Source organism: Panthera leo, chromosome D3, assembly GCF_018350215.1.
Source record: "Panthera leo isolate Ple1 chromosome D3, P.leo_Ple1_pat1.1, whole genome shotgun sequence".
In the NCBI taxonomy this organism is placed as follows: Eukaryota; Metazoa; Chordata; class Mammalia; order Carnivora; family Felidae; genus Panthera; species Panthera leo.
Window position 1 is genome coordinate 43,344,717 of NC_056690.1, and position 23,655 is coordinate 43,368,371.

Genomic DNA, 23,655 nt, shown 5'->3' on the forward strand with positions numbered 1-23,655 from the left:
TGGAGATAGAGAACATACCCTGCTCTGTCAAGAGGGTTGGTTTAGACCAGAAGAGGAGACCCAAGATAGTAACCAAAGTGGAAAACAAGATCAAGTTTGATTCTTTGTCTAAAGATGTGAATCACTTATGCACAATGATATGTTCAGGAGGAGAAGATGGACATACAGAAGACAATGACAGTTGACGTATAGGTAGGAGGTGAGAGGTCCTAGGATCCAGAACACGAGTGGAGGGTGCTCACCTTTTGCTGTGAAATGGGAAGGAAGTATAAATGTCGTAGACTTTTGGGGATGGGAGTCAAGAGTTTCAATTTTTCACAGTGTACTAGAAGTTAGATCTGAGACTAAGGGGGAAGGAGTTGAAGGGTAGGATTACAGGATTGACGTGCAGAATTATAAAAGTGGGTGATTGCTTTGATCTTGGCCTATAATAAATTTTGGATACTATGATTTTTAATCCACAAAATTCTTCATAGAGGAAATAAAATTACCCTAAATATAAAGGAACAGGAGCTTTTCCAACACATTTTTGAAACCAGCTCTTTGGAGAGTAAAACTTTAGCTTTGCTATTTAAAAAAAAAAAAAAAGTGAGGTTAAACCCAGACTATGTGCAATCCAAAACCAGAGGCGTGGATCTCATTTCTTGAGGGTTCAAGGATGAGCACAATGACAGAAAAATTCCTTCCGACTTCTGCTCTATTATCATTTTTATTGTGTTTGTTTCCTGACAACCTTCATGACAGACACCCTTTCTGCCCGTGGGTAGGAAATTCATAATCCAAGTCTACTCCCAGAAGCTTTTGTCCCAACAATCCTTCTGAATCAATACCTGGCTCTCCAATATTACCCCTCAGTCATTTTAAAAATCCTTTAGAGACAAAAGAGGCTGTTATGGCTCATGGCAGAGTGACCCTGACTTCATCTGAGCTCAACAAATGCAGTGACATAAACAGCAAATACGCACAGCAGTTTCACAATTCAACCAGGAAACCCGTGAGATGGGCCTGAATATGATGATGGAGTTATTTTCAAGGTCACTGTTCCAATAAAGAAACATTTAATCAAAGTAAGCAAATTCCAAGTAAGTTTTGGCTAACGTTATTGGCCTTCTCTTTCCAATGTGATGAGCATGCCATAAATTATTCACATGTGTTGATGAGTTATTCTGGTCGCCGTGATGAGTTTCTGGCCACTGTGCCATGTCCCGCTAATCCTCAATTTATTCTAACAAAAGATCACTCTTACCCTGGATAGGGCATCCTGTCCCTGGAGAGATACTTCTCCCGTGGAGAAAGTGGCATGGGTCCCTGGGTCTTGAGTCTGGTCCCAGCCTGTGGACAGCACTATCCGTTTCTACCACCAGGTGGCGCCCGCAACCTCCACAGGCGCGGTGCGGCTGAGGGGCTGAATCCCAGCTTTCATCAGCCAGAATGAGGGTATGTGAGAGCAGAAAGGGTCACCTAGCGCAGCCCATTCATTGTATAAATAACAAAACTGAGATCCAAGCAAGGTCATTGACCCAATCCAAACCACACGCCTGCTTTTGCGAGGGCACGATCAAGGCCTATGTCTCTACACTGTCGATCCCAAATTCATTCCACCAAAGGACCATGGTTTTCAAACCAAAACAAACAAGCAAACAACAACAAAAACACCTTTTTTTCTAACGAAATTTTATAAAGAATATTATTGCTTCTAGCCCTCCACACCCTTCCCCCTTACTTATCTAGACAGAAGAAAATGGAGTCACTCCGACTGAAAGAGTTGTTCCCTTAGGCATCTGAAGAACTACCAACCCAAGAGTGATGTAGGCTGGCCAGGTGGGAGGACCCAGAGGGGGCCTGCAGGACCAGCCAAGAGGGTTTTGCAGGCTGGAAATCAAATGCAAGCAGAGAGGAAGTGAGAGCAGAGTTTACTGAAGATGGAGAGAGAGCACAAATACAAACAGAATCTAGGAAACTCAGGTAAAAGAGAGTCTCATCTTTGCTGGGGTCTGGGGTTTTTATGGGCGATTGTGGTCTGGCGTGCGGGTCCTCTCAGGCATCTAGAAACTGGTCGGAACAAGGACAAGTGCTCAGGTGTCCTTCATAATTCACTCATGCCAGGGATCCAGGGGTTTTGGCGTCAAGGTGTCTGGAGTCAGTGGTCTTGGAAAACATACATAACAACCCCACCTGGTGGGCTTAGATGTTATCTATCGTGCTGGAAGACTCCAAAGAAATCCTTAACTCCTTTTCTCTTACAAGGAGGACATACATTATTTGTGTATGCGGCCTGTGTAAAGCAGGGGTATAGGTCCTAGCAAGAATAGAACCAGGAAAAGGATCAAAAAAGAAAAAAAAAAAAAGCAATCCTTTACAGGATCCCTTCAGTTTCCCTATCTCCAGAGGAGTTTGAAAAGTACTGATGGTGTGGGATGCTGAATCAGGAGTCCTAAAACATGTTTCCCGTGGGGAATTTCTCTCTCAAACCCTAACTCTCCCCACTTCTGCATCTCCACTTACTTCCCAAGCCAGAAGCTTCCTCTGGGACCTCCGCCGCGTGCAGGCACCGGAAGTCCTCGTGACCCAAGCCGCAGTCCTGCCTGGGCTGGGGGCGAACCCCCCGCGACACTCCGACACTCAGCAGCGGTGGCGCCGACGACTGTTGGCCCTGCCTACTGCCCCCTCCCCTGTTAATGCCCCGCCTTCGCTGCTTCCTGCTGCTGAATTCCGCCAAGGAAATCAAACAAAAAGCTGATCTACTCCGCTACAAGCAATAGTTTGCAGCTTCGGCTGAACCACCAACACTATCCCACAACCCCCTTTGCAACTCAAGTTGGTTCCTTTTCGAGTCCCTTCAGAGGCAGCGGCCATCGAGCCCAACCTTCACCTCCATGTCTGTTAATGAACCTGTGTCCTCACTGTATGCCAGGAGTTCTATTGGGCAGGAAATAATATTTTCCCCATTTTGGGGGCGTCTGGGTGATGGAGCATGGAGTCTGCTTAAGTTCTCTCTCTCTCTCTCTCTCTCTCTGTCTCTCTCTCTCTCTCTCTCCCTCCCCCCCTCTGCGCCCCCCCCATTCTGTCTGTCAAATATATATATATATATATATCCCCATTTTACAGATTATATATATATATCCCCATTTTACAGATTATATATATATATATCTCCCCATTTTACAGATGAGAAATCTGAAGCACAGAGATCACAGATGAGAGAAATGGCAGAGCCAGAATTTGAGTCTGTGTTCTTATCACTTATGGTGTGGCCTCTGCTTAGAAAACAGAAGCTATCATGCATGAGTCCCTCCATGTATGCACCCCTGTCTCATCACTTACCTGAATCTCCACCTGTCCTTGAATCTTTCCCTTTCTACCCATAATTTTGATTCGAATTTCTCTCAGTGTCCCAGAAGACTTGCTCTGACAATTGTTTTTCCCCTTATCCCACTACTGAAACTGCTCCATGCAAGCTGCAGATAAAACCTTGTTTGCCAAACACCCTGGCTGCTCCAGAGTCCTCTCCCTTCTCAACCTCCAGGAGGTACTTTTTCACTGTCACCACTTGCCCTCACCTGCAGCCTTGCCTCCTTTAGTTTACATGAGAATATCCTCCCTTGGTCTTCTACCTCTACAGCAGATGTTCTCACTTTTTTTTTTTTCAATGCAGATGTCGGACTCCTACCTCAGACCACATGACTACGAATCCCTGGCTCTGGGGTTCAGGCATTTGTGGTTTTTCAAAGCTCTTCAGATAGTTTGGCTAAACAGCTGGGGTAAACACCACTGCTCCCAATGGCCAGACACAACAGGTAAATATGCAATGATTCCACTTGTAAAAGGTACCCAGATAATCAAATCCATGGAAATGAAAAGTAGAACAGGAGTTAGCAGGGACCATGCAGGCTCACATCCCTTCCTGGCTTCCTGCCTGGCTAATTCCTACTCATGCCTCAGGCTCAGCTCAGGGCTGGTGCTGGGCTAAGTGGAAACTGCATTCTCTCCCTCCCTTGGAAATGTCTTTTGTTCTGCAGCTGTAGGTCTTACCTACATATTATTCATTCCCAAATCTACCTCCAGCCCTGGCAGTGCTCCTGAGTTCTGATGCACATTCACATTTCCCACTAACTTGTCTGCTTCCCTCAGGCACCTCAAACCCTACCTGTCCAAGATTCAAGTTATCATTTTCCTCCTTTCTACCCTGCTTTTTCTCCTGTGTTTTCTTTTTTGAAAACTAGCAGCAGTATGTACTGTGCTATCAAATACTTGGAACTGAGCTCAGTGGCTATTATTATTATGTGAGGATTGGGTTGGGGCACCTGGGTGGCTCAGTTGGCTAAGCATCCGACTCTTGATTCCGCCTCAGGGCATGATCTCATGGTTTGTGAGTTCGAGCCCCACATTGGGCTCTGTGCTGACAGCTCGGAACCTGCTTAGGTTTCTCTCCCCTTCTCTCTGCCTCTCTCTCCCTCTCCCTCTGTCTATGTCTCTCAAAATAAAAAAGAAAATTTTTAGGGGCGCCTGGGTGGCTCAGTCGGTTGAGCGTCCGACTTCAGCCCGGGTCACGATCTCGCGGTCCATGAGTTCGAGCCCCGCGTCGGGCTCTGGGCTGATGGCTCAGAGCCTGGAGCCTGCTTCCAATTCTGTCTCCCTCTCTCTCTGCCCCTCTCCCGTTCATGCTCTGTCTCTCTCTGTCTCAAAAATAAATAAACGTTAAAAAAAAAAAGAAAAAAATTAAAAAAAAAGAAAATTTTTAAAAATGAGAGTTAACACTATCATTAGCAATAGAATTATGACAAAGACTTTAAAAACATGGTGAAGCTGATGGTGAAGTGCCTACCACTCTATAGAATCTCTCTATATAAGATAACTTTAAAAAATCAGTCTCTGAAATATCAAGGCAGAAAAGGAAAAGTTTAACGATGTAACATGCTTGTACTGGAGGCCAAGTACTACGGTTGATTATCCCCAGAGCACCGTTAGTTACAGTGTAGAAAACCTCCTTCGAAAAGTGGAAATTTGCCAGAAGACCTAATGAAAGGTGGAAATGGCAAGATATATAAGATGTATAGAGTAATAGGGCAACCAAAGATTGAGCAATTTTATGTCTCTCTAAGCAAGATGTGCTATAGATTATCAAAGACTATTAAAATATGTATTGAGGATTTACTAACTAAACAAAATTAATGTGACACTGTCATAGATGAGCCCTTATGATGAATGGATAAACAAAATGTGGTACAAACATGCAATAGAATATTATTCAGCCTAAAAAAATGAAATTCTGACACATGCTACAACATGGATGAAGCTTGAAAACACTATGCTAAATAAGTCAGACACAGAAGGACACATATTGCCTAATTACACTTACATGAAGTACTAAGTAGTGAAATTCATAGAGACAAGAAGTAGAATGGTGGTTTCCAGAGATAGGAGAGCGCAGGAAATGAGGGTTAGTGTTTAAAGGGTGCAGAATCAGGGGCACCTGGGTGGCTCAGTCGGTTAAGCATCCGACTTCAGCTCAGGTCACCATCTCGAGGTCCGTGGGTTGGAGCCCCGCGTCAGGCTCTGGGCTGATGGCTCAGAGCCTGGAGCCTGCTTCTGATTCCGTGTCTCCCTCTCTCTCTGCCCCTCCCCCGTTCATGCTCTGTCTCTGTCTCAAAAATAAATAAACGTTTAAAAAAATTTAAAAAATTAAAAAAAATAAAAGGTGCAGAATCTGGGGCACCTGGGTGGCTCAGTCGGTTAAGCCTCTGACCTTTGGTTTTGGCTCAGTTCATGATCTCAGGCTTCCTGAGTTTGAGCCCTGCATCGGGCTCTGCTCTAACAGCGTGGAGCCTACTTGGGATTCTCTCTCTCCCTATCTCTCTCTGCCCTCCCCTACTCACTTTCTCTCTCAAAAAAAATAAACTTTAAAAAAAATTTTTAAAAATAAATAAAAGGTACAGAGTTTTAGTTCAGGAAGATGAAAACATTCCAGAGATGGATGGTGATAATAGTTGCACAACATTGTGACTGTACTTTATGTCTCCAAACTGTACATTTTTAAATAGTTAAAATGGTAAATTTTATATTATGTATATTTTACAACAATAAAGAAAATTTTAAAAGAGCCATTAAGCTCAATGTTTAATAGATAATTATAGTTTCCTTAAATACATTTTCCCCAATAATAGGCAAAACTTCCAAAATGTCATTAATAAATGTAATTTAAGATGGAATATCAGTAAAAAGAACAGGTTAGAGAACAGCTTTCAAATATACCCAATTAAAGTTGGAAAGAAATAATTAAAAACAAAATTGTAACTTATGTTGAAGGAATAGATGCAGGAGGAAGATGATAGTTCTTTCAAAGAATAAGGAAATAGGGACATTTTATTTTATACAATAGTCAATTAGAACAGAAATTATAATATAAAAATCAGTCCCCTACATTTTGGCCATTATACAAATGAAATATTTAATTTTGAGTGTCATATTGAAAATGAAGAATTATAAATATTAAAATATTGTTTTCTCTTTTTGATTGAATTCTCTCCTACTGGAAAACTTCAAATCAAAAATATGTCCCAAAATAATGAAGCTAGAATGTCTAACGTGTTCATCCGCAGCTGCTCTTATAGAAACTTTAGTAGAGACAGAGGTCCCAGAACATCCGTGTCCTCCAGGCCCCCTTGCCTGTGGGCTGGGGTAGGTTGCTACTTCTGGCCAGTAGAAAGTAGCCGGGTAACATGTGTCGCTTCCAGGCTGGACCAGTTAAAAGCCAGTGTGCCATCTGCATATCTCTATTTTCCTGCTCTGGTGACTTTAGCAGGTAAGATAACAGAATTACAAAATGAAGGAATTTTGCATCTCCACGGTGAGGCATGCAGACAGGCCTGGCCAGCTTGCACTGGACCTTCTGTGAGAAATAAACTTTTGTTTTTTGAGTCACTGAGATTTGGGAGTTTGTTACATAACATGGCTACCTTATACTGGCTAATACAGGGGGTAGCCTACAGCTGATAAAGTGGGAACCATTATCAGCTTCCCTACTCATTGCAAGATTAGTTTTACCTGTGGCCACTTTAAAAATTTCCAAAGTAGGGGCATCTGGGTGGCTCCGTTGGTTAAGCGGCTGATTCTTGGTTTCAGCTCAGGTCATGATCTCACATTTCTGTTGTGTTCATGCCCCGTATGGGGCTCTGTGCTGATAGTGCGGAGACTGCTTGGGTTGGGGTTCTCTCTCCCACCCACCTCCCCCCCCCCCCACCTCTCCCCTTTCCCACTCACTCAGTCTGTCTCTCAAAAAAAAAAAAAAAAAAAAAAATCCAAAGTAGTCTGCATTAAATACTAAGAAACACTAGAGGGCACAATTGAGTTGTGGAAATTTTGGGCCCTGATTGTAAAGGAAGCAAGGTATGGAATCTTAGGAAAATTAAACAACACAACAGAAAAATGGGCAGTGAAAATCATTAGCTTTGGAAACAATTGTTTTCTTTGTAAATCTTTTAACTACATTTCACCATTTGAGATCATTGAATTAAAAGTGAATTTGCAATCCTTTAATATTAATACAAAACCAATAAATTCCCAAAACACATAAAGCATATACATTTACAAATAAGAACACTTACCTTGGAAAACTAGTGGGAGTGTTCTCAGGGTAAGAGAAGAATTTATTTCCCATCTTCAGATACGCCTGTTTACTGGCGATGACCCTTAGGCCATGGAATTCGTACGTTTTCTAACCTAGTCGGCTTAAGAAAGCTAAAGCTTTCTAAGGCCCAGTTTTCATAAGAGGTGACCAGATGTTCCAAACATCAAGCTGTGACAGGAAGCTCCCCACCCACTCTGAATGTCATGCTGAGTTCTGAGCAGACTTCCCTTTCCCGTTTCCTTTTTCCCCTCTCTCTAATTTTTTTTCTTCAAAGTCTATTCAAAAGCTGCTGCCAAAACTGTCTTCCTCTATTGTTGTTCTGATGACATCATCCCCTTCCCAAACACCCCCTTGTCTTTAGTCTCATGGTCAAAGCTTGCCTTCATTCCTTTGGACTGCCTCTGTTGTACCTGCCTTTACTTCATTTCCCTGCTATTTCCTGCTTCTCTTCATCAATTGCTACATCGGATTATCATTTTTGATGTCCCACTGTTGAGGGGTATCTATTCATCTTTACCTCTAACAAAGAAAGCCTTCCCATTCCTCTATCCCAGACTTCCCCAGGTCTCTTCCAAACCAATTTCATTTATATCCGCATTGCTCAAGAATACATCAAGCACCTTCTGCCTGCCGGCCACTGTTCTGGGCACTGTCACTGTAAGAGGGGGTATAAAACATTAAACTCAAAACTATCAGGAAGCTGTTCAAGTTGGGGCTTTGTGAATCCAACTGGAATTCACTCTCCATTAGAGACTGAAGGCATAGAATTGCAGGAGAAAAATGTGCAAGAATGCCAAATAACTACTATCAGAATGGCAGATTTGGGGTAATTCTAATTTTTTTTATCATCTTGTCAAGACTATAACTTCAGGGGCACCTGGCTGGCTCAGTTGGTAGAATATGTGACTCCTGATCTTGGGGTTGTGAGTTCAAGCTCCACGTTGAGCACAGAAATTACTTAAACACACACACACACACACACACAATGACTATAACTTCAATAAAAAATTTTTGAGTCCTTTCTTTTTTTTTAATAAAGATTTGAGAGAGAGAGAGAGCGTGAGCAGAGGAGGGTCAGAGAGAGAGGGAGAGAGAGGATCTGAAGTGGGCTCTGCACTTAAGCAGTGAGCCTGATGGGGGGGCTCAAACTTAGAAACTGTGAGATCATGACCTGAGCCCAAGTCCAGAAGCTCAACTGACTGAGCCATCCCACTACCCCCCAAAATTGAGTCTTAAATTGGTGTTAAAGATATAAATCCTTTACCAAATTACAAAAACTATCCTTATTTCCACTGCATACCAAACTCCTATTTAAAAAAATTGTTTTTAATTGGGGCACCTGGGTGGCTCAGTCTGTTAAAGCATCCGAGTCTAGATTTCCTTTTCTGTTCCAGGCACTCAGTGTGGTCTTAGGTGCTAAAGATATCAGGATAGATAAGATAAAGGCTCCACCCTTAAAAAGTTCAGTACAGTAAGAACTGGAGGCATTTGATAGAAAAATTCATGTCCAAAGACAAGAGCTGTAAACATCAAATCATCAGACATTTTTATTTCCTACTCTACCCCCTGTATAGACCCCCAACTTCTGGCATCGTTTGCACTCTATCTCCACACACATTTTGGACTCTGAAACTCTGCCCAAGTCATCTTCTTTCCTTTGAGGAATGTCTTTATAGAATTGATTTCTTCATTATGTCCCACTGCCTTTTCAAAGCTCTTTTCAACTGCCTGTAAGATCTCCCTCTACTCTAAATTCCCAAAGATTTTATTTTCTATGCTCTTCATTAGCATGTATCAGATATGAGCTATTATTCATCTTTGTGTATAATATTCTAGGTGCTAAGCTTCTAAAAGCAGGATATATTCTTATATTTCTTTGTTTCATTCAGTACAGTGAGCATTTCTTGAGTAACAATGATTTCTACTATTGAATAATGAAGGGAAACTGGGGAATCATCTCCTTTCAATGTCCTGATTTTTCATAATCTACACAATGAGGAAAATTCTTGATAATGGGAATTTTATGTAAGCTATATTTTGTTACCAAGAGGAGAAAAATATAAGTAGGTTACAAATGTAATAATTTGTTTGTAATGTCATTATGAAAATAAGGAAATTAATCAATATCTATTACTGAGATTAGATACTTTCTGTCCATGACAAATATCCAAAAGTATTCCCTTATGTAAGGATTCTAATCTATAATCAATCGTTAAATTCTAGCTTTTGAAAAATGCCTAAGCCATATGCAATTTGTAGTTCACATTTATTGATATGTGGTTGAGGAACTGAGCTCTCTAAGAAAACAGGCAGGGCTGGGAGCACCTGTGAATTGTGGAGGCAGTGGCCAAAAGTGATTATGAATCAGACTTGATTAAAATAGTGATGCCACCTGTTATAACTGCACAAACTTGGACACACTAGCCTTACTAAGTCTCATGAAAATTAAGAAATTAGAATTTTATTCTCTATCTTTTGTTATAAATTAAAAAGGATATTCATCACTAAAGAATATTTCTCTCAGGACATATGAACCTCATTAATGCCCAAATTTAGGATTTATAGGATTGTTGTGAGGGATGAAAAGAGCTGTGATGATGTGAAGTACTAGTAACTTGCCTAGAACCTTGTGATTGTGAAATAAATAGTACCTGCTGTTAAGAAGGGACAATAGAGGGGCACCTGGGTGGCTCAGTCGGTTAAGCGGCCGACTTCGGCTCAGGTCATGATCTCGCGGTCCGTGAGTTCGAGCCCCGCGTCGGGCTCTGTGCTGACAGCTCAGAGCCTGGAGCCTGTTTCGGATTCTGTGTCTCCCTCTCTCTGACCTTCCCCCGTTCATGCTCTGTCTCTCTCTGTCTCAAAAATAAATAAACGTTAAAAAAAAAAAATTTAAAAAGAAGGGACAATAGGTCCAAAATGGAGTGACTTGTGCTAAGCCTACCTCAGCAAGCCTAGACTTAGCACCCAACTTAATTGCAATTTCAACCTCTCCTGGGAATGTAATCTTAAACTAGTCAATCTGGAATTTCCTGGTCAGCAGTACAGTGCAGAGCCTGCTTGGGATTATGTCTCTACCTCTCTCTGTCCCTCCGCCACTTGTGTTCACACTCTCTCTCAAAATAAATAAATAAACATTAAAAAAAATTTACCCAGGGGCCCCTGGGTGGTTCAGTCAGTTAAGCATCCAACTTCAGCTCAGGTCATGATCTCACAGTTCATGGGTTCAAGCCCCACATCGAGCTCTCTGCTGTCAGTGCAGAGCCCACTTCAGATCCTCTGTCTCCCTCTCTCTCTGCCCCTCCACTGCTCTCACATGTGCATTCTCTCTCTCTCAAAAATAAATAAACATTAAAAAAATTTTTTACCCAGTTGAATATTTTTAACACTGCCTTAGAAAATAAATGTCCAGAAAGCTTGTAAGGCTGTATGTGGTTGCTCACACTAAGTTCTTCATGGTAGTTCTGCACTATTCCTATGTGGTTAAAATCTCTGCTAAATGTGTTCTTCCTCTGCCTTGTGGAATTTCATATCTGAATTTTCCAAAACAGGTTTTATAGGCTGGAAGTTTATCTCTCTGTTATGCTTTATAAATTGCTTTTCCTTTACATTATTTAATGTTCCTTGTGGGGAATCATTATTTCAAGCACTGCTCCAAGAGTATGATTATAGAGGTTTTTGTTTTGTTTTGTTTTTTAAAGAAACTCAACCAGGGATCTCCCTCTCTCTTTAAATTCCATGATGAATTTGAAAAATTCTATCTAAACAGCTACATTGTTCCTGGCCCATTAGACATTAATAATTCACAATGAAGCATTAAAAAGGAAATGTGAATGGGGCACCTGGGTGGCTCTGTTGGTAGGGCATCCAACTTCAGCTCAGGTCATGATCTCACGGTTGGTGGGATCGAGCCCCACGTCAGGCTCTGTGCTGACAGCTCAGAGCCTGGAGCCTGCTTCGGATTCTGTGTCTCCCTCTCACTTGGCCCCTACCCCAACTCATGCTCCGTTTCTCTCCATATCAAAAATAAATGAACATAAAAAAATTTTTTTTGAAAGGAAATGTGAAAAATGTACATGTGATTGTAACATAAAGGAAATATTCACGATTTGAGCTGAACCAGAAATAATAATAATAGTCTCTAAATCTTCTAAATGCTCCATAATAGTAAAATACAAATCCCATAGCAGATGGAAGCGAAAGAATGAAAGTATTACATTTGTTTCAAATAACTGCAATAACAGAAAACATACTAAATACATGTATACTGTGTATGGGGGAAACAGCAACATTTCAGAGCTAGGGGAGAAACTATAACATGGCTCAGAGAATCTGCGGTTTAACTCAAGCAGGATCTTTTAATACCAAATTATTTTAACTGAGTTTCAGTTTAAAAGGAGGGGGGAATAACCTCACAGATTGTGGAGAAGATGAATTTAAATGACTTAGCATATAAATCATGGCAAGTGCTAGGTAAAGAACACAAGAGACGATAGTTTCCAATTTTTATTACCAACAAATTGGAATGTACTTGAGCAGCAGAGACCATGTCAAAATAATTTTTGTGGTTGTTGAATTAGTAGAATAGTGAGTATGTATGTGTGCCACAGAATATAGCTATCATCAAAAGGAAAAAAAAATAGGAAGACAGAGAATCTAGCGTTTGTTGCTGTTGTTTTAATTGCATTGACTTCAGCCATTCATTTAAATTCTGTTTTTCATTTCTCATGCATCTTAGTATCATTTGCCTTTTTTAGAAGCTAATTAGAAAAATTCTGAGAGGAGGAAAGACACTAGACATATTTGTGACCAAATTCAACTGAACTAAAGTTGAATAAATCTTTATATTAATAGGATGAAACAAAGGAATTTACAAGCGTTCTGTTTTTTTCTTAAGGGAAGACTATCACAGAGAAATATTTCTCTCTCTCTCTCTCTCTCTCTCTTTTTAAGTCAAAAATTTCTGTTACTCAGCCCCAACCTCGAGATCTACAGAGGGAACTGGGAAGAGAGTTGATGGTCTTAAATGATGTGTTGACTATCCCTCCCCCACCTCTTTTAATGCTTTCTCAAATGTGGTTTGTTTATTCACCACCCAAAATACATAATTTTATAATATTAAGTAGAGAAGGACTACAAGATCTTAATCAGTTTAAAATGTTTTAAAGGTTTTTTGTTTTTGTTTTTTTTTTTTGCTAGAATTCTTAATTGAATGACATCGTGGTTAAAGTGTTGGTTCTAAAATTAACTATTAATTTCCAGTTTCACCACTTCTAGCTAAATATTTTTATCTTAGCTGTGGCCTTCTTTTTCCCTCATTTTCTTTGCCTATAAGATGGGAAGGATTATAATAATTGTACTGCTTCATAGTTTGCAGTGAGGACTGGGTTAATACCCAAAGAGTTCAGAATAGCTTCTGACACACAGTAAGTGTTCAAAGAATGTTACCTGCAAGTTTTACAAGATCAAATAGAGACTTTGCTACTACCAAATAGAATAAACTGACAGAATTTTATAGAAGGAAGGACATTACAAATCAGCTAATACAGTGGATTGCAAACTTTTAATTGTTACCCACAATGAAAACAATATATTTTACATCACGACTCAGTATGTACACATCTATAAGGGAAACAAGAGTTTGGCAAAATAATACTTATTATATGTAGTAACACTCATATTTCTTTATTTCGTTTTCTAAAAAAGGTTGGTTGCCATCTACTAAATTGCTTTGCTACTTACTAAGGAACTGCAACCCATAGTGTGAAAAAAATCTGATCTAATAAAATCCCTTCACTTTACAGTGGAGAAAACCAGAGTCTTAAGAACTTGGGAAACGTACTTAAGATCACATAGCTAGAAAACATGATTCACCACATGGAATAAAGGATAAAAATTATATAATCTTCTCAATAGATGCAGAAAGAGCATTTCACAAAATCCAACATCCTTTCATGATAATAGTTCTGAACAAATCAAGTATAGAAGGAACATACTTCAACATAATAAAGGCTCTATGTGACAAACCCACAGCTAACATCATACTCGATGATGAAAAGCTGAAAGCTTTTCCTCTAAAATCAGGAATAAACAAAAGAGCCCACGCTCACAACTCCTATTCAATATAGTACTGGAAGTCCTAGTCAGAGCAATTAAGCAAGAAAAAGAAATAAATTTAATTTCCAGGAAATACGGGTACAACTGACAATCTTATTGGAAAAAGAGAAAAATTAGATCACTACTTCCTATTCTACAATATAAAACACATTCAAATGCACTAAATTTGTTCAATGCAAAGGGAAATCACAAAAATAGTAGAAAAATATATAAATAATTTTAGGATCAGAAAGGAAAATTTAAGAATGCCAACTTAAAAGAAAACAAAAAGAAAGAGATCGATAAATCAATTAAAATATTTTTCAGTTTCAGGGAACCTGGGTGGCTCAGTCTGTTGAGCATCCATGGTGTCAGCTCAGGTCATGATCTCACAGTTCATGAGTTCAAGCCCCACATTGGGCTCTGTGCTGATGGTGTGGAGCCTGCTTAGGATTCTCTCTCTCTCTCTCTCTCTCTCTCTCTCTCTCTCAAAATAAATAAACTTAAAATTTTTTTAATAAATTTTTTTTTCAATTTCTCTGTACTAAAAGAAAATCCACAAATAAAGATAAATGGCACATGAAAACTTGGGGGAAATGTTGCCATTGTCTATGAAAAATAAAGAATTCAAATATTCAAAATATTCAATAAGAATACTTTAAAATCCATAAAGAAAAGAACAATCACACCTAAATGCAGAGTTGATTCAGGACAATTCACAAAATTAGAAATATGAATGGCCAATAAACGTGCATAAAATTTTCTAGGCAAATTTTTCTTTCTTCAGATGGACAATCAGTTGTCCTTGTACCCTATCCTTTCCATTGGAAGTTAGTTACATAGTGTTTATTTCCTTATATTTATGTACTTTATCCTTTGATCAATTCTTTTTTTTGAAAAAATTTTTTAACGTTTATTCATTTTTGAGTGACAGAGAGAACAGAGCGTGAGCAGGGAGGGGCAGAGAGGGAGGTGACAGAATCCAGAGCAGGCTCCAGACTCTGAGCTGTCAGCACAGAGCCGGATGTGGGGCTCAAACTCACTGACCTAGGCCAAAGTCAGACACCAAAGTGACTGAGCCAACCAGGTGCCCCAATCCTTTGATCAATTCTGTGTAGCATAAGTGGTGATAGATATGCTAACTAACATTATTATGGTAATCATTTCACAATAGATAAACGTGTATCAAATCATGTTGTATACTTTAAACTTATATAATGTTATATATCAATTATATCCCAATAAAGTTGAGGGAAAAAGATTACATAGCTACATAAGGGCATAAAATTCTGGAACCAGAATTTCTTTTAATTGAGAAATAATTTACATACCATAAAATTCATCCTTCAAAATGCACAATTCAGTGGTTTTCAGTATATTCAGAGAGATGTGAAACCATTACCACTATCCAATTCCAGAATATTTTCAGAACCCCAGAAGAAATCTCACACCCACTAGCAGTGAGACCAGAATTAATATTTACTCCCAGACCAAAGATCTTTCCACTGTCAAAGCTTTATATGGATTTCCATATCTTACAGTAAATAAAGTTTAATAAGTGTTTATATGTCTAAACGACCAAATTTATCAAATACTTGCTTAGACTTTGTATGATTCTGTGCCATTAACCATCTCAAAATTTTATATAAATATCTATCTATCTATCTATCTATCTATCTATTTTTTGATGTCTACCAGATTGTTGAGGACACATGACAGACACTTAGGAACAGATCCTATGTATTCTAAACAGACTCAGGAAATGTTTTGTTTTTTGGACGTATAGCTCATCATCTCAAAGGAAATGAGACTAGTGACTTTTAGAGATAGTATGTAAGACTTGGAGCCTTTTACAAAAGGAGGAATTTTTTTTTTTTTTCTATTTCAAGGTTTCAAATAAATTCACAACTAGACAATAGGTCCTTAAGAGGTCTAAGGAGAATCTACATATTTTCTTGAACATATTTTTTGAAATAAATTTTAAAGTACCTCATCATAATATAAACCAAAATTTCCAGTCTGGTTTTTAAAATATCCATTCCTTGGTCTCTGGCTTTGCTTCTATTTTAACTTGTTGGAATTAATTTCACATAAAATGAACATGAGTGCCAATTTTCTATTTTATGTCAAAAATTACCAGGTCTCTAAAAGAAAAATCTCTACTTTAGTCACTTTTGGATTATTTAAATAGTGTTCTCTAAAGTGTGAGTCATTGTATATTTTTTGGTTCTTGAGTGCATGGTTGTTGAGTCTTTAGTAAACACACTTGCAAGTATTCATAAGGACATAGGCCAATGCAAATTAATGACTAGAACTCAGGGCTCAAAAAAGGTGAAATGGTTGTAGATTAGTCTACTACAAAGAAATGAAAATGATGATAATGACAATAAAACCAAGAAATAATTTTAAAAATACAGTAACTAGTTATTTTAAGCAAAATTTACAAAAAATTTAAATCAACTTAGGTATAAACAGTAAAAACTGATTTTTACTCACTAATGAAAATTTCCAAAAGAAAACTATGTATTTTAAATTAAATTTGATAGGATATTAATTCCTCCTTCTCCAAAAAAAAAAATAAATTCTAATAAAAGCTTTGAAAATCTATTAATATTTACATTCCTTGTATTTAGACACAAAGAAAATACCCTACCATTAATTTTTAGTTCTCCAAGTTAATAAAGTCCTGAGATCTTTTTAAATACAATATAAAATAAAATATACAGAATTTATCTGTAGATATTGTACAGATGCTTTATGAATGAATGAATGATTTTAAAAACATGAAATAACCTTTCCTAGCATTGGGTTATTAACTGTTTACTGACTCTAATCACTGAGTTGTGGTTACCATGGAAGGTTTAACTATAATTACCTAGCTTTGGCAGATTTTAATGTAAACCTTAACATTGACTTAACCTAGATATTTTGTATTTGGCAAGGTAATTATGCTGTACATGTAGTCATTTCTCAGACATTTGGTTCTCTGTCTGAAGACCATGGTTTGGGGGAGGTGCCATTGGAAAACTGACAATAAATGCCAAAGGCTAATCTCCAGAAAGGTATACTGAATGTATGTTGTTTTTTTCTAAATTGAATTCATTCTTTTTAGTTTGGTCTCATGAATCTTTTTCAGTTTTCCCCCAACCCTTTCTTTGGGATATAATATAATAAAATAAAGAATTTCCTACAAATCCATATAATCCACATTTCTTTTTTTATAGATTCCTATTGGGGTACCTGGGTGGCTCAGTCAGTTAAGCTCCAGACTTCAGCTCAAGTCATGATCTCACAGTTCATAGGTTTGAGCCTCGCATCAGGTTCTGTGCTGACAGCTCAGGGCCTGGAGCCTGCTTCAGATTCTGTGTCTCCCTCTCTTTGCCCCTCCCCCACTTGTGCTCTGTCTCTATCAAAAATAAACAAATGTAAAAAAAAAACAAATTAAAAAAAAAAAAGAAACAGGCTCCAGCCTCTGAGCTGTCAGCACAGAGCCTGACGCCAGGCTGGAACTCACAAACTGCGAGATCATGACCTGAGCCAAAGTTGGACACTTAACAGACTGAGCCACACAGGCACCCCTGGTCAGATTTTAATTTGCTCAGATATAATTTACTTTTCACAAATGTGAAAAATAATTATCTATAGCACTGAAAATATAAAAAGATTTTGTTTTAAAAAGGATATTAAAGGTTTTTAAAAGCATAGATTTATTCTCAACATATTTTTAAAAAAATGCCAACCACAATGTTAGCTTGTAAAATATTGAACAATAACAAGTCCCCAAATAACCAGCCCTTTATGTTTTATAATCTGATGTCAGTTAACTTACAAGATAAGAGCATGCCTGATTTATAGTTTCTTTTCCAAACCTTTGATGTAGGTAAACATTCTAACTTTAACTTCTTGCCTTCAAGCAAAGTTATGTTCTACTTTTCATAACCCATTTGTAAAGATTTCCAGGATGTAGCAATCTGGTAGCAATTTTAGTAGTGCTTAAACTCAATGTCAGAGACACTGACATATTATGACCACACACCAGCTTAATGTATCAGAAAAGTAAAGGCCAAACACTTGGTAATGGCTAGGAATTGCAAATATAGATCTTGGGAGGAAATTACAAGCCTGTAGGACAGAGATATCAAATGAGTTTCAGCATCTGACACCAATATCAGGTGTTTGCTGCCTGAATTGTTGTGTCGAGGATTTAGAGGATGGGAGTTAGGGCTCTGGGAAGAAGAGTCTACTATGTTGTGATCTGAGAACAATGACTGCCCTGGGCCTGCAGGAGAGAGACTCATTTGCCAGGTCTATTCTAGGTTTGGGGTCTTACATGTGGCTTAAGGCAACTCGAGTCTGCATTGGGGTCCTCTAATATCTTTTGCCTGCTTTTCACCATGCATCTATCTACTTCATTCTCTCTCTGAAAACAGTACCTGCATCCCTTGACCACCCCCATTATGTGCATGAGACAGGAGATGTTTCCCTTACAGTGCTTGAGTTTCCTGCCAGTAGCACAAAGAAGTAGCAGGAACTAAGTAGTGGTTTTCATTTGCAAAGAACAGAAGTCTGTACTTAATTTAAGCAGAAAGAGATTTTAATTTTGGAAGTTCAGAGAAGGGACAGGAAGACTGGTGGAGCACACTCAGGCAGGAGCTAAGGAAGGTGGGGGAGTCCAGGTCCTGACTTAGGGATGGTCTGCTTAGGAAGCATTAGACTCTTGCCTACTGCTACTGGACTCTCCTTCCCCTAGACATCTATCCTCTGCCACTGGAGTCTCAGCACCACAGCCACCATGAATAATTGCTGAGTCACCTTTGTGTCACTCAAAATTTCAAATTAGAAGCTGAAGCCTGTGAATAGTAGTACTTGGATCACAGGGCTACACTCCAGCTATTGGTAGAGGATTGGTTCTCAGAGAAAAAGAACTTGAGTTAAACAATAACATCAAGAGGCGCCTGGATGGCTCAGTCAGTTAAGCATCCTCCTCTTTTTTTTTAAATGTTTATTCATTTTTGAGAGACTGAAAGAGACACAGTGTGAGTGGGGGAGGGGCAGAGAGAGAGACATACAGAATCCAAACCGGCTCCAGGCTCTGAGCCGTCAGCACAGAGTCCAACGCAGGGCTCTAACCCACAAACCTAGAGATCATGACCTGAGCCAAAGTTGGACACAACTGACGGAGCCACCCAAACGCCCCTAAGCATCCTACTCTTGATTTCAGCTCAGGTCATGATCTCATGGTTCCTGGGTTTGAGTCCCATTTAGGGCTCTGTGCTGACAGTGCAGAGCCTGCTTGGGATTCTCTCACTCCCTCTCTCTCTGCTCTTCAAAATAAGTAAACTTAAAAAAACAAAATACCCTTAAAAGGTTTCCACCTCATGCTACATTCTGCTAGGCAGAGGGCATGTGAGAAGATGTCATGCACCATCCAATTTAGAAAGTGTTGTCACAGAACCAAGTTGAGAGTGTGAAAGTTTAAAGTATAGGTAAAGGTACCCAGGAGTAGGTAGAGTGGGTACCAGGAGGAGCTAGAGCAGAAATTAGGGGTTTTTTTGCTAGATGCAACAGGCCTGGGACCAACCTGCAGGAGCACTAGAAAGAATGTAAATTTGAGAAACAAACCCCAAAGTAAATTCCAATCCAAAGACTAAACTTCCAAAAAATAGTCCTGGAGCTGGGGAGGCACACCAGGCACAAGGTGTAATTCTAATATTTTAGACCAGGTAGCCAAAAAGTTTAGAAGCTGGAAAGAACAAAACAGAGCAACAAGATGAGCTAGATTTGCTGAAGCTTATAGAAGATTGGCATTTGTTACATCTATTCATTGTAGGATGTATCTGTACACATCCAATGAATTAGTTCTCTTAGACCTTGCCCAATTAAGGGGAAGTAAAAAGTATAATACACAAGCACCAGTCCTTGAGGCAATGAAGGCATCAGGAGAAATTGATGGGTTACTGCACTTCTCCCCAAGCTTGGCACAACGAGCCTAGCATTCAATGATGAATACTTTCCATCTGCCTGATTTCCAGATCTTTGTTTAGAGGGATCCTCATATTCTTCCTTATTGGGCTTAGCGCCAGTTTTTGCCAGGCTAAACTGGTGTAGATAACTTCAGACATCGAGTGGACATGAGGAGATCCAGGCTTTGAGTGGTTAGCACAAGTCTAGTAGAAGGCATTTTGAGGGGGCGTTGTAGTGGGATGGTTAGAGAACACAGAGGAGTGCATGCACCCTGTGTAGGGCTGCAGGCTTTCTCGTTATCAGGAAAAGAAAATCATCACAGCCTGTGACAGGAGCAGCCGCAGGTAGATTTATCCTAAACACAAACATTTTCTGGCAAAATCACATGTCCCAGGGTGAGATCGAATGTGCCCCAGCTAAACCTTGAATCTTTTAAACTTTCAGTCAGAACATTCAGTAAGCATTAATTAACTTGAATAAATGATACATTTCACTTCTGTAGGGACTCAACATATGTCATTTCTTTTGTTTCAAGCATTCCCCTAACCTCCTCAACCAGCAGACTCTCCCAGGGATTCCAAAACCCTTATCACTCCTTAACACATACATACCAGACCTCTGTGCTGTGTGGGAGCGACAAAGGGTGCATGTCATTTGTGTGTATCTTGAATGAACAGATTTGCACTTAAAAGCAATTTCTATTGTACCAAACTCATCAAGACTTTAGAGATTCTCTTTCTTACTTCTGTTGGTGGTAGTTGTGGTGGTTTTTGGTTGGCATTTTGTTGTTGGTTTTGGTTTGTTGTTTTTTTAAATATTCTTGGAAATAAGTGAGTCATTGAGTCTAAGTAAGATTGAAGTCTCCAGGTTATTTACAGACTAAAACTGGATAATGTAGATTAACATTCCAAAAGAGAAAACAGGGAATGAGGTAACAAAAAGAATCAAAATGAGGGTGAATAGAAGGAGACTCATTGATAAGTTAATATAACACCTAGGGGATTTTGACATCCTTTCCCACCTTTAAAACTCTTTACAGAGCATCTTCAAAGCCACCTCATCCCTTATACTGGGGAAAACTAGGATTTCAGAGTTCAGTTTTTGAGGCTGAACGTTTAGGACAACAAAAATATTATCTGTATTTAATCTAGAAGTTTAGAAAAGTAACAGCTCAAAAATTTATTTTCTAGTTAAAAAAAAGCTGAATATAAATCTACATGAAAACGTTTAAACTCAAATACAGTGAAGAACAAATGAAGTGTTAGTAGCTAAATCAAATAAAGTACCATCCCATATTATGTGTACCTTTTTGTTAATGTGAATGCCTATCCCTACCTTTGGCTCACTTAGCAAGCTGAAGAAAAAAGATTTTCAAACCTTTATGTGCATTTCCTAAGTTACTAGAATACCAGAATACTGACACATATGATTGTACCATTTCGCATTTGTCAAAGATGATTCTGAATTTTGCTGAAAACCACAAAGGAAACCAACAGACCCACATTACTGTTCTGATATCCCCACCAAAGAGGAAACACAGAGAGGAAGTTAATCTACAAGTCTGATAGGGCATATGTGATTTTAGCAGAAGAGCCTCAAGATTCAGCCTATTCCAACACTGACTAACTCTTATCTTTATTCCCAACTCCTTCTGGATCCTTTCCCTTCTTCAGCGACTGACTACAAGGCATACAAGAAAGGTGCTTGTATTTGAAGAATTCTAGTTCCACTATGCTCCACTTTCAGGGTCGCAGCCTCAGTTTCCACAGTTGTCAAACAGGATACTAATACCTATACCTCACTGGGAAGTTGCCGGGATCATATAAAAATACGTTGTCCCTAGATAAGCCAAGGTCACCATTCCTGGGAGAATCGCCAAAAGAACTCGGCTTCGGTTCCCCCTCCCGGCAAGGCTGGTTCGACCAACAGTCAACAGGAAGCTCCAGGGGTTGGGACAGGATCCCTGGCTCGGAAGGAGGCCAGACGCGAGCGTTTTTGGACGGCGATCAAGAGGAGGGTGATGAGAGCGTTAGAAACGCGCCCCCCCCCCCCCTCCGGCTCACGCGGATGGGCTGAGATTTTACTATCAGTGACAAAAGAGTGCGGAAGCACGGTACTAAAAAGCAAACAGTCAACCACAATAACTCAACCCTGCCCTCCCCACAAAAACAAACAAAGCCCCAAAGCCCTCGGCAGGACTAGAACGGGGCGAAGGGAACCGAGAAGGGCTGAGGAGGCGGAAGCTGTGCCCCTCACTCCAGCTCCCGGGGCAGGGGAGTGCGCGGCCGAAGGGTCCGCGGAAGGGGAGGGGGCGCTGTGGGTCCGCTCTTCGCGTGCAAGAAGCGCCTCCTCCTCACGCCCCCTCAGCTGTGCCTCCTCGGGAATCCGCCCCGGACCCCGCCGCCATGTTGGGTCCGGAGGAGTGACTTGGACTAGCAGCCGACGGGGACTGCGGAGGGACGGCCCCGCATCTCGCGGAGCGCGCCGCGGCGCCGGAAGGCGGGGGGGCGCTCCAACTCGGGCGGGCGCGGCGCGAGATCCGGTGAGCAGGACGGCCGCGCGCGCAGGTAGCCGCAGCCCCCCCCGCCCTCGCCCCCGGCTCCGCCCCCGCCGAGGAGGGGCGGAGCCAGGGGCGAGGGCGGGCGCCGAGCTGAGTGGAGGTGGAGAGTGAGGCCGAGGGGTGGGGGAGCCCGGGAATTCCCTCCTCCTGAAGTAACGAGTGCGGGGCGGCTGTGCCGTCGTCGCTGCAGCGGGGCTCCTGGGACGCGGAGGTGGAGGAGGGAGAGGGCCCCGCGGGCCTCGCCTCCGCCCGCCGCCCCCTCCCCGCCACCCCGAGCTGCGGCAGCAGCGACTCATGCGAGCGCGGCTGGACGGCAGGTAAGGACCCGGCGGGGCCCCGCGGGCGGAGGCGGCCGACCCCGGCCCGGGCAGCGCTAGGCCCCGGCGCCCGCCAGCGCCCCAAGGCGCCCGCGCTCCCCGCCCCCGCAGGCTCCGAGTTGGGAAGTTGAGGAGAAACTTCTCCCCTCCCCCGGCTCACCCGGCGGGCGTGTCTCCTTCCCGGCGCTACCTGCCTGCCCCCTGACTCGGTCTCCGCCCCGTCCAGTCCTTCCCGGTCCCGCCCAAGTCCGACTTAAGGTCCTTGGGGCAGTAGGGAACCTCCCACTCCTGCCTGGGGGCTAGGTTAATTTTGGCTCTCCCTGCCGGAGTGAGGGAAGAGGGCAGCGGCCCCTTTCGGTCCCAGAGCTTGAGGGTCTACATGTGGCTGACGCCGGGTGGCAACTGTGCCGGGAGAGCGGACGTGGGGGGGGGGGGGGGGCGAGTGGGTGAGCCTCTCGCTTTACTTGGTTTGATTGAAAACCGCAACATGTTAAAGTTTTCCTTTGTTTTGGGTTGGGGGTTGGGAAGTATGCCATTCAGCATCCACTTTTACAGTATTGTGGCCCTCCGTCTCCCATTTGGTTCGGTTCTCTGTCCACATGTTACAGAAAATTTTGTTTTAAAGTGTGTTTTTCTTGGTAATTGCTTCCAGCTTTTGCTTCATTGGGCATGGGGCAGCGTTGTTTTAAGAAGCTCTTCGAAAACCAACTCCGATGTAGGGACTTCTTTAATTTTGTTTTGCAGTGAGTGGAAAATCAAGTCCGATGTAGGGATTGCTTTAATTTGTGGTTTGTGGGGAGTAGAAAATCGAGTCCTGTGGAGGGACTGCTTTGATTTTTGTGTTGTAGTGAGTGGGACACGACGTAGTTCCGATTTGGTTCATTTATTTTCTGCGTAATTAATACGCATGGCATAACATACGGTCTAACAATTTGTAAATTATTAAAATAAAGATGAGAAGTCTAATGCAATCACAACTTTATGTTCATGCATTGGTGTGTTTCATGGTGTGCTTTCACATACATGGCTTCACATGTACATGCATATGATTGTAGTATATGTGTGTCCTTGTAACTGTAGGATTACAGTGCTAA

The 23,655-nt window shown here is 41.1% G+C and overlaps 2 protein-coding genes across 3 annotated transcripts in view; one reads left to right on the forward strand and one right to left on the reverse strand.

Moving 5' to 3' along the window:
- The first annotated feature begins 3,698 nt into the window (after window positions 1-3,698).
- YES1 (YES proto-oncogene 1, Src family tyrosine kinase) overlaps window positions 3,699-23,655 on the forward strand; it is an 86,041-nt gene continuing 66,084 nt past the window's right edge. The window contains exon 1 of one of the 2 annotated variants that reach the window (XM_042910575.1): window positions 3,699-3,797. The gene's annotated coding sequence lies outside the window, so the exon portion shown is untranslated. Of the gene's footprint in view, window positions 3,798-22,505; window positions 22,562-23,655 lie in introns of those variants that run through there. The other variant, XM_042910574.1, reaches the window with a different exon arrangement.
- Window positions 8,240-22,540, reverse strand: LOC122203111 (proline-rich protein 2-like). Its single transcript, XM_042909681.1, has 2 exons — window positions 21,941-22,540; window positions 8,240-8,380 (listed from the first exon to the last, which is right to left on the reverse strand). The coding sequence occupies exons 1-2, from the start codon at window positions 22,538-22,540 to the stop codon at window positions 8,240-8,242; spliced, it is 741 nt and encodes a 246-aa protein (XP_042765615.1).

Bases quoted from the DNA above. Each gene is read 5' to 3' on its own strand.
- LOC122203111 (XM_042909681.1), bottom strand. From the start codon at position 22,540: ATGAGTCGCTGCTGCCGCAGCTCGGGGTGGCGGGGAGGGGGCGGCGGG. The intron at 8,381-21,940 runs GTGAGGGGCACA...CTATGCCTTCAG, and splicing joins CCCCTGCCCCGGGAGCTGGA to TCTCTAATGGAGAGTGAATT.